This window comes from Paramisgurnus dabryanus, chromosome 19 (genome assembly GCF_030506205.2).
Source record: "Paramisgurnus dabryanus chromosome 19, PD_genome_1.1, whole genome shotgun sequence".
Classification (NCBI taxonomy): Eukaryota; Metazoa; Chordata; class Actinopteri; order Cypriniformes; family Cobitidae; genus Paramisgurnus; species Paramisgurnus dabryanus.
The window spans coordinates 26,650,753-26,661,728 of record NC_133355.1 but is presented as its reverse complement, the minus strand read 5'-3'; the positions used below and the strand labels follow the sequence as shown (position 1 = coordinate 26,661,728).

General features: G+C 40.5%; 1 protein-coding gene across 1 annotated transcript; it reads left to right on the top strand.

Moving 5' to 3' along the window:
• The first annotated feature begins 1,233 nt into the window (after positions 1-1,233).
• On the top strand, positions 1,234-10,486 carry LOC135772932 (uncharacterized). Its single transcript, XM_073812721.1, has 10 exons — positions 1,234-2,557; positions 2,652-2,865; positions 3,001-3,582; positions 3,753-3,965; positions 7,824-8,050; positions 8,201-8,275; positions 8,463-8,629; positions 8,719-8,820; positions 9,009-9,266; positions 9,672-10,486. The coding sequence occupies exons 1-10, from the start codon at positions 1,304-1,306 to the stop codon at positions 10,423-10,425; spliced, it is 3,846 nt and encodes a 1,281-aa protein (XP_073668822.1). The 5' UTR covers positions 1,234-1,303; the 3' UTR covers positions 10,426-10,486.
• Positions 10,487-10,976: the final 490 nt, after the last annotated feature.

Sequence of the window (10,976 nt, the reverse complement as noted above, 5' to 3'; positions counted from 1 at the left end):
AAGGCCTTGGAGAGAATTGATGCTTGCCCCCTGCAGAGCCATTCTACTAAGGATCTGTTTGGGAGAAGCCTTCGGTGCTCCTGTGGGTTCCATAAGGTAGGTGAAACTATTTACTAATTTATTGTTTCTGGTTTGTTTGGTTGTTTTTTCCTCTGGTGGGCTTCAGTGATTTTGCAGTAATGCCTGTTTATAAAGCCTGTTTGCTTTTTGTCTTTTTTCTAATTTTTTCTTTAATTGACATTGTATGAATAAACATTATTTTACATATTGTTCTATTTTTAAAGCTGCATTGTGTAAGAACTTCTCCCATCTAGCTGTGAAATTCTATTCCAACTGAATATTACTTTCTAGCCCTCCGCCCAATTTCGAGCGTGTTTTCACTCCTACGGTGGCCGTTTCATGCCAAGATTAACATGGCTTCCAGTACTACGACTTTGTCCAGTGTGAGTGTAGTATAACAGTGCGAAAGGTGAAGCGAAAGTATTTCAAAGATGAAGGCGCAACATGTATTCAGCCATTTGAGGGACTCGCCATTATGTATTCTGAATAGCAGATTCTACACTTACGAGAATACTTTGATTAGTAGGTGGAAGTAATGACACATGAATGAGCACATATTTTTGAAAGAACAAAGGGTTTTTTGCAAATAATTAACATAATCTAGGTTTAAAGGAAAATTCCGGTGTTTAGCACATTGAGTCTCTTTTCTGGTTTGTTTTGGATGAACTAGAGTGGTGGATACCGAAATTTTGACAATGCCAAATAAAAAACACCACAGAAACTGTATTTCGCTAAGTTACTTGTTTTGCAACATTAACGAAAAAGTGAAAAAGTCAAGACAGGACCAATCTTCAAAATTTCTTTGTCAACCACTCTAGGTCATCCAAAACAAACCAGAAAAGAGAATCAAAGTGCTAAATACCGAAATTTTTCTTTAAGTCATGATAGTCATTGTAGCATCCCTTACGAAAATTAACCATGGTTTTATTGTGGTAAAAGTGTATTAAGTGTGTTTTTTTGGTGTACTGATTACTATCAGCAAAACCATGGTTTTACTACAGTAACCATGTTTTTTTTTTTGTTTTAACTGTAGTAAAACCATTAATTTTCGTAAGGGATGTGGATTTATTTATTGAAAAATATATATATCTGTACAATTCTGGAGAAAACTAGTAGTGTAGGATTCTTTATTAGTGTATGGCCCTCTTTTTGTACTCCTCCCCAGCCAGCAGATCTGTCATCAGGTGCTGGGTCCAGTGAGGCAGGAGTAGTTGAGACGGAGGCAGGGCAAGTCCAAGTCAGCATGGAGGTAGGGAGAGGAGGCATGGAGACATGTAGAGGAGACACAGAGGCAGGGAGAGTTCAAGACAACACAGAGGCAGCAAGTGGAGACACAGAGGCAGGAGGAGTCGGAGACCACACAGAGGCAGGGAGAGGAGACACAGAGGCAGGGGCATCAGTGGCAGGACAGAAAGTGCAGTGCTACAAGTGCAACCAGCTTGTGGAGGGAGACAAATTTTCAGAGCACCTGTCTGACCACCATGTGGAGGAGATGTGTGACACCTGTGGGGCCAAGGTGCAGGGTACTCTTGGTCTTTTGAATCACATCCAAACGGCTCACTATACAGCATTTATTGTGCCATCACCGCAAAAGCCACCCCCGAAAAACTACAAAAGCACTACCACCACAAAAGTTCTACCATCAAAGACAACGCCATCTCTGCTCCCTCCTTCAAGTAGCTCTGCCACACCACACCACACTGCAACTCCACCAACTTCAATCAATTGGAAAGGTTTTCTTCCTGAGCAGTTTCGGAGAGTAGTCCAGGAAGCAGATCAGGTGTGGATTTCCAAATGCCTATATGAGCCTACAGGCCAGCTGAAACAAAAAATCCAAGCCTGCTGGTTTCACCCCCCACTGAAGCCCAAACCATCTCCTCCTGAGCCTGGGTGGTACTACCGGCAGAGGATGTTCATCTGGGCACCAATGAGGATGTGGGGAATTCTTTTAAAATGCCCAAAATGTTCCCGGAAAATGAACAGCTCCGGGATCTACAGAAAGATAAGGGAGGTAATTGATGTGGATAGCCGCTACTACCTAGTGGGAGGGGACTATCCACGTTGCAGCAAGTGCTCTCAGCCGGTCTGCCCATGGAGCCAGGATATGCTCTCCCAGGTGGATGTGGCACACAGGAGCATGTTCCCCGCTGTCCTCACAACACAGCTGGCTCTGGACAGGAAATGCATGACTTTCCTGAAGCCTAGGACCATTGGTAACAGTTCCTCCTACTTCCAGTCTGCAATAGAGGAAGCGCACAGCGAGGAGTGGGCTCGGCAGACCATCCGCTACCTCTCAGACTGTGAGCGTCATAGTAAGATGGCTACCTTCGTACCCTCTGCAGCTGTATATCTTCCTCCACCACCCTTCAGGCCCCTTCCACTTGCTCAATGGTTTGAGACGGTCCATTCCAATGAAATCCTCAGCCATGTGGATGAAATGAAGGGAGTGATCACTTCTACCTATGGTAGAATTCTTAAAATGGATTCAACAAAGAAGGTTAGGGTTTCAACAGTAAAAAAGTATATAAAATAAAATATGTATAATTACAACAAAACAGGAAATTGGTTTACTTCTTGTGTTTGTTTTACAGATCACCAAAAAGCTGGCTGGCGAGATCGGGGACAGTGCTGCATGGATGACAAACATCGGCAACGAGTTTGGCCAGGTGTTGAACTCTGTTCTGACGACGGGTGAAGGTGCAGGGTTGGAAGAGTTGTGCCAAGGCATCGTCACTCGGTACAAGAATGCGGGCCAAGCTGAACCTGAGGTCATCTATGTCGACCGGGATTGCTGCAGCCAGTCAGGTGGGTGAAAATTTCTCTCTCTCTCTCTCTCTCTCTCTCTCTCTCTCTCTCTCACGCACACACACACACACACACACACACACACACAGTACAGGTGTTGTGGTCTATGTTATTATGAATCGTTGTTTTTTACAGGTGTGTCTTCAGTGGCTAAGCTCTTTCACCCATGGAGGTCTGCAGTGCGCTTAGACAGCTTCCATTTCATGAGACGCTTTAACTGCGGCCTCACTACAGAACACCACCCTCTCTATGGCACCTTTTGTGCCAAGCTTTCCTCCTGCGTTTTTGAATGGGACCAGGAGGATGTGCAACGCCTGAAGGAGGCCAAGAGAGCAGAGTGGAAGAGCAGCCACAGCGGACATACTCCCACTGAAGAACAGCTCATGGCCACTATCAGCCCAGGGGAATTAAAGAGACACTGCAGGAGGAGAACGCGTGGAGTGGAGGAGATGCGGAGCATGATTTCAGGGCTGCTGGAATCAGTATGGGAGCTGACAGACACCACAGGGCTGCGTCTGGTGAGCCATGACAGCATGCGCCACGTGTGGAAAGTGCAGCAGAAGCACCTGGAGTGCCTCCAAGACCCTGCAGGTGTTGCACTGTACACAAAGGTGGGGACACTCCAAAAGGGCGGCAAAGAGCTGGACATCCTTAGGTGTGGTAGGGGGTCCTCCTCCCTGGAGAGTTTTCACCGACATCAGTGTGCTTTTATTCCAGGTACATTTGCATCAAGACATACTGTATTGTATATCTTTTTTAATTGTTATTTTCTGTTATGACAGAGAATGTGTTGTAATTATTCAAAATAACACAATTACCACTGCCGGGTATTCATATGTATTACCTTTACAATAATGGTTCACTGAACAGAGTATTTTGTTTCTTAGGCTGGAGGTGCAATGCTGTACATATGCAAATGTACATGCTCGAGGGGGCATCAAGATGGAACATGGGTCGGGCTAAGGAGGCAGTAGATGTGGAGGGGGCCTCGTCCCTAAGAAGCTTTGATGTTCGCTTGATTTCCCACCTTAACAACTTAAGCCAGCGCGTCCATGGTTGTGATCTGGTGCCAGAGATCACCCCACCTGGGAAACCTACTGGTAAGAGAGATCTTAGAGCAACACTGGTTTACCAGAGTATTACATCCTCTCCTCCTCTTTTTCTTAAGCACCCCCCTACTCAGAGGACATGCATTTCTTGGCTGTGAAAAACATGCTATTTATGTAGGATAAGGATGTGCGTACACTACTGTTCAAAAGTTTAGGCTCACTTGACTAAAATGTTATGATCTTCAAAATCATTTAATCTGAAGGGGTATGGTTAAATGCTTGAAATTACTTTTACTTTACTGATTAATTTCTGTTACTGCACTGTAAAAAATTGCTGTTAAAAAACAGCCAAATTTAACAGTATGATTCTGTTTTTTAACAAAAACAGAAGTATACTGTTAAATTCTGCATTCTGTAAAAAAACAGTTCTCAGAATAATGTGAATTTACAGCCCTGAGAGTCCACCGTTTAAGACTGTGTCCCAAATCACACCATACACCCTTATTCACTATTCCCTACATAAGTTTCCTAATGATCCACCTAAAATCAAGTCAATGAGTTCAGATACTGAAGCGTTAATGATTGACACCTGCTGCTAATAAATAGAATCACTGAAGAAAAGAGAAATAAAAAAAGAGAAGAGATGAGCAGAAACACTTACAGACACAAAGACTTTGATGAACATCAACTGAAAATAACAGAACACAATAAATCTCTCCATATATCACCAGAGGAGAATTAAACATTTCCACAAACACCATTACCATCTTCACTTAGAAACCACTTTGACTTGATTTCTGTTATACATTTACAAAAGTTCTTACTGAGAACAAACAGGTGTTTACTAGACTTTACAAGCAATTTCTTTAAAGTCACCATTATTGTGATCACTGTTCTCATTAGTTGGGCTCTTGACTTGGTTTACAGTCAGGTTGCTATAACTGTGTCTTTATGATGCATGTTTGTTATGGCAAAGAAACCCAAGAGATGATAGAGTCTCGTGAGGTTGGATGAGTGATTGTAGATCAGTAGTTTATTTTACCAGATTTATGGAGCTGAATCATAACAATTAATAATACTTAGGAATGTTTATGACTAAGTATTTACATATTTGAATCAGAATCATAACAAGAATTATTATTAGTCAACTAATCTGATAGCTTGACAGAGTTGTCTACAAATGGATTTTTGCAAACTTGAAACCAGTTCTCAGATAACACTCACAAACATCAAGAATCAGCCTACGATTCTCAACTAGGGTGACAAAAGAAAATGGAAAAACAGTTCATCGGCCTAATGAGTTTTGTACTATGCAGATACCTAGCATGCATTGCAGCATGAAGCTTTTCCTTTGATAGTCACCATTGTTGAGATTCATAGCCTGATTCTTGATGTCTGTGTATGAATTTTGCTTGCATTTTTATTTCATTTAATCCCAATGTTTTTAAGATTCCTCTGGCTACATCAACACTCGGTTTCTGTCACATTATAAGACTACTATATGGGCTTGACACCCATCTAATCACTTATGAGCTTCTGTATAAATCAGTAAATAACTTTTGACTCATGAGACAAACACCCTAACTGTCATTAGTCAGTGACCGTAATTTATTTATACTTTTTTGCCATAGTCAATGTCTTTCAAATCACATTGATAAGCATGAATAAATATAACACCAAATAGCAAACCCAAGGATCAAGAGTCCTACTAAAGCAACCGCTGATCACAAGAATGGTAACTATTATTTAGTGATTAGACTATTAGACTATTAGACTAGAGCTGTCCAAACTCAAAACAACTTGCACTGACATATCTTAAAATACATCAGTGCCCTTTGTTTCGCCTGAAAATGCACAAGTAATGTTTTTAGTTAGGCATGTTTGTTAAAACTTGTTATATTTCCTAATTAAACTATTCCTGGTTTAAGATAATACCTGTTCAGGAAACCACACATTATGATTTACTTCTCAGTAAGAGCTAATGTACATATAAAATAAAATCTAACTGGTTTGTAATAAGTGAAGATGGTAATGCTGTTTGTGGAGTTGTTTGATGATCTTCTTGTGAGATCTTAGGAAATCTGAGTAAGTCTGAGTCTCTTCTAAGTCTGTAAGTTGAGTTCTGCTTGTTTTCTCTTTAATTCGGTTCTTGTTCATCTTTCATTCAGTGATTGTGTTTGTTAACAGCAGCTGTTCATCATTAACTCAATCATCACTTCATTATCTCATTACACTTCAACATTGGGTCTGTTTCTTTTACTCTTTGTAGTGTGGACACATTAAGCAGTGTTCTTTTGACACCAAGGATTTTGCGATGGGGTTTAAAGGGTTAAATATGTAAGTTATAAAAACACAGAATGCTAATGTTTTTTAACAGTCCGAAGGAGACCGTAAAAAAACATTATCTTGCTGGCAACCAAGCTGCCAGTTGATTACTGTTATTTAACAGAATGTGCTGTTAAAAAACAGAAAACCTAACAGTCAAATTTGCATACAGAAATATGTTAATTTTACACAGACATTAGAGAAAAGTCCTTGTATTTTGTTTTTTAAATCATGTGAAATTAAAAACTGATCAGGGGATTTACACAAGATGATAATGTGATATATCTCTTAGTGTTTAATGTTTTGTTTTGTCAGGATTTGGCTCAGTTTTTGGGTTACCATTGTGCTGAAGAGTAGTGTGGTTGTTTAGGTCAAGGATGGGCAGTAGATCATTGATGTTATGCTGCCTGTTGTTTTATTTTAAAGCAGTAACTTTGTAGTTTGCTTATGGTGAACTACATGAGATTTGTGTGAAAGTTTAAATGTTTGCAGTTCAATTTTAGAAGTAATATTTGTGTTCAATGGACTCAAATGTATTAAGTTCATAATACTAACACCACCATATAAATATATATATATATTTATAAACTTGAATGGATCCTGCAATTGGTTTCCTAAATGAAATGAGTTGCTTTCAGGGCATTATAACATTAACATACTGTTAAAATAGGGGAGCTGTAAATTAACGAAGTAGAACTGTATTTTAACAGAGGCAGAACCGTAAAATAACATTATCTTGCTGGCAACCAAGCTGCCAGTTGATTACTGTTTTTTAACGGCACAATTTTTTACAGTGTGGAAAAGTAACATTTTATTTTTGATTGATGACTTACATTGAATATTGAAAAAAGCAGCCAATAAGAGCCCAGATTAAATGTGAACTCCTATACTCTTTAAAATTGAAAATTTTGAAAACATGACACGCGTATTTTGCAATTTCTAGGCAAAGGGTGACTGCACTCAGACGATAAATTATAACAAATTATACCATGGTCTGTTTAAATACTCGATTCTGATTGGCTGGAAGGTGTGCATTAAAACTGTTTAATGCACAGGTAGTTCCAGTCAGTTTAATTACAGTTAGAAATTAATCCACTACTATAAACATTGGTAACCACAGTAACACAGTTACACTTGCAGAGAGAGCGAGCAAGACATAAGTTCGTCTCTCTTTAAAGTGCGCAGGTTTTATTTCAGCACTACTTTATTTAAAGCGGATGGAGTGCGAGCCTTAACTTAAGAAAATGACCGTCATTTTTACCCGTCTGTTAAAAAATGTACACTGTAAACATTCATTACAGCTTTAACTTGGCAAATAACCAAGGTATAAGCGGGATAATCCACGGCTAGCCATGCATTAAAGGGTTTTAATGCTACGCGTCGGGTGGTTCTTCGTCGTGCATTAAAACCCTTTAATGCATGGCTAGCCGTGGATTATCCCTTACATATATATATAATATATTTTACTGAGTTTTGATTTATTTTGGATGCTTTTAATCACCAGCATATTTCTCACAGTTACATTTGTGTTATGCCATAGTGAATGTATGTCCTTTCTTCATTTTGTGTTTACACTGGTTACAGGTGAGCGTATAGCAGTGGAATATTTATTGGCCCAGACCAACAGAGGTGACCTGCTGGCTCCATCACAGGTCTCCGAAATCCCCTCGCAGGTGCTTGAGGAGGAGGAGGATGAACCAGATGACACCATCAGCATGCCTGACATTGTCTTCCATTCAGCTGAGATAGGGGCTGGTGATCCTCCAAGTGCTGTGGAGGGTGACACTGAACCCGGACCCCTCATCACAGAGGTCAGAAACACTTTCTGTAACACCTTACTCAAAAACGCAATATTTAACTTATTTAACTTATTTTAAGTAAATGTGGTTACATTTTAATAAGGTAAATAAATATAAAATCAGCATTGCTCACATATTACCATGCCTGATATTGTCTGCCAGTCAGCTGAGATAGGGGCTGGTGATCCTCCAAGTGCTGTGGAGGGTGACACTGAACCCGGACCCCTCATCACAGAGGTCAGAAACACTTTCTGCAACACCTTACTCAAAAACGCAATATTTAACTTATTTAACTTATGTTAAGTAAATGTGGTTACATTTTAATAAGGTAAATAAATATAAAATCAGCATTGCTCACATATTAGAAACAAGAGTGTACATTAATTTGCTTGTTTTTTTCTTTTTCTCACTTATCACTTTTCAGACCAGCCAATGTGACTCGAGGGGCGTTGTGGGATGGGAGGCAGTTGATGCCCTTGCAGCCTACCTAGTTGACTTGAATCGCACCATCACCGCCTTGTCAGCCAAGGAGGCGGCGTACATAGTCAACCTGTACACAGCTCTCCATGCCATGGACAAAAAACCTTTAAGGTACAACATAGTCATTATTTTGTACACCAAAATTAAACATACATTCCATGGAATGAATGAAGCATATGGATGTCTCTTTCACTGTTTAGGTACACCCAGAAGGCTAAGAAAAAAGCACATGCATCAGGAGGACCATGGAGAGCACCCAGGAAGCCGAGTGGCTCTGCTCCTGGACAGCAGGCGGCAGAGAGGTGCTTGATCACAATTTGCTATTATTTTGGTTCAATACAAATCATTAAGAGACAGCACGAGTCACTGTGAAAAGTATTTTTTGAGTGTAAATTATTTTATTGCAATCCCTATTGACATTGTAACTTAGTTCTTCATCACTTTACATCCTTGTTCACAGTCCAGAAAATATCATCCTTCTCTCCCACAGACTATACATGATTCACGGCCAAGCAGCCCAGGACCCCGGAATACATAGGGTCAGTGACTGTGTTTGCCTCAGACTTGCAAAAGAGTTTGAGCAGTCATGCAACAGGCCAAAGGACGCAAAGGGGAAAACCATGCCCATCCCTCAGTCCATTGTCAGCGTCTACAGCCACATCAAACAGCTGCTGGAGGACAGCATGGTTGTCCTGAACCAGACGAACCTGAGTCTGGTGCCGGTTAACAACACCACAGTATCTTCATGGTATGTGTTATTTCATTTACCTTTCCCATACAGTCAAGACAGTATATGAAGAGTTTCGTTACAAAACGAGATAAATCCCTTTTTTTAACATTTTTGTCAAAACATGTTTATTATTATGTTATCATGTTATTATTTTGTTTTATGGTGCTACCTAGCTGTATTTTTTAAGTTATGAAGGTTTAAATGAAAACAAACCAACTGCAGTTGAATTGATATTAATTGGAATGCACAACCAAAAAATGAGATTTCTGAAAAATAAAAAAAATGGAGTTATCTCGTTTTGCAACGAGATTTAACATGAAGAAAAACCATCCACCTGCATGCTTGTTAGAAAATATGTAATAACCTTAGAGAGGGAGGATAGGCTTTTATACATGTATAAAATAATGAATGTATGTCTTGTAGGCTGCTTAGGAGGGATAAGAGGAAGGACAGGAACATGCAGCTGCAAGGCACTGCACTTCCCAAACAGCTGTACCTGGCCAAGGAGCCTCTTCCTGCAGTGAACACACTTCCAGCTGCCCCTGTGCAACATGCACATGAACCTATGACATTTGAGGAGCCTGAAAACCATGAGGGGGAAGCTTTCCCCCGCCAGCGCACACTAGCGGTAAGCAAGCCTGTGTTCTCTCCACCATCTCCACCTCCCCAGTTCCCTCCACAATTTGGGCCAGCGCCTCCATTCCAGCAAACTCCTCAGTTGCAGCATGCGCCTCCATTTCCACATGCTTCTCCATTTCTGCATGCTCCTCCATATCCCCATGCACCTCCCTATACACATGCACCTCCATATCCCCATGCACCTCCATATCCCCATGCTCCTCCATATCCGCATGCTCCTCCATATCCGCATGCTCCTCCATTTCCGCATGCTCCTCCATATCCACAAGCTTCTCCATTGCAGCAAGCTCCTACAGAGTGCCTTCCATCCCAGCCAAGGCAACGTGCCTGGAGGCTGAAGAAAGCTGCCCAGGAGGATGAGGAGCTAGTGTCAAGGGGGGAACCGCCACGGAAGAGGCTAACAAAAGAAAAGTATCACTACACCTGCAAGTTGTGTGGCCAGGAAAAAAATAAAACAACTGGACACACCCAGCTGAAGGGGCGGTGGTACTGTCCAGCCTCAGGACTGACCCTGGATGACTGGAAGGAGAGTGTTTAGTTTCTGTCACCATTACATGTCTTTCTCTATGTTGTTTGTCTGTTATAATAAAGTTTAATCATTTTATTGGAGCCAAGAACAGCCTTCACGTTTTTATTTCATTTCCTCTTAATACCAGCACAGTGAGTGTACTCCGTTGAATGTAATTGTTAAAACTAAAGCCAGATTTACTTGCAGAATCAATTTACATTTATTCACAAAACCCAACACTCTATCCTCAATTTGGAATATGTTTTATTCACTTGTGCTGCACAAATGTAGTCTCTCAAATAAATGAGTTTACCAAAAAAAGGAGGGGGAAACATGATGGGGGAATTATTAACATTTACAGTTATACACTGTTAATACTGTTGTAGCTTTAAATGTAGCATGTGACATGTTGAGTTAATTATTTGAATATTAATTAGTTGACATCACAAAATATGTTTATTTACAAGAGAATTTGCTTTAAATGCATTAATGTGCATAATTGCATAATCACAGGGTTATTACTATGGTGATTTATATGCAGAGGCAGACATTACTTCAGTACTTTGAGTAAATTTCCCAAG

What these genes read in the sequence shown, in the direction of transcription:
- LOC135772932 (XM_073812721.1), top strand. Translation starts at nt 1,304, where the DNA reads ATGGAGGTAGGGAGAGGAGGCATGGAGACATGTAGAGGAGACACAGAG. An exon ending in TCAGTGTGCTTTTATTCCAG is followed by an intron (nt 3,583 to 3,752) that starts GTACATTTGCAT and finishes TTTGTTTCTTAG; the next exon opens with GCTGGAGGTGCAATGCTGTA. An exon ending in GGACAGCAGGCGGCAGAGAG is followed by an intron (nt 8,821 to 9,008) that starts GTGCTTGATCAC and finishes TCTCTCCCACAG; the next exon opens with ACTATACATGATTCACGGCC.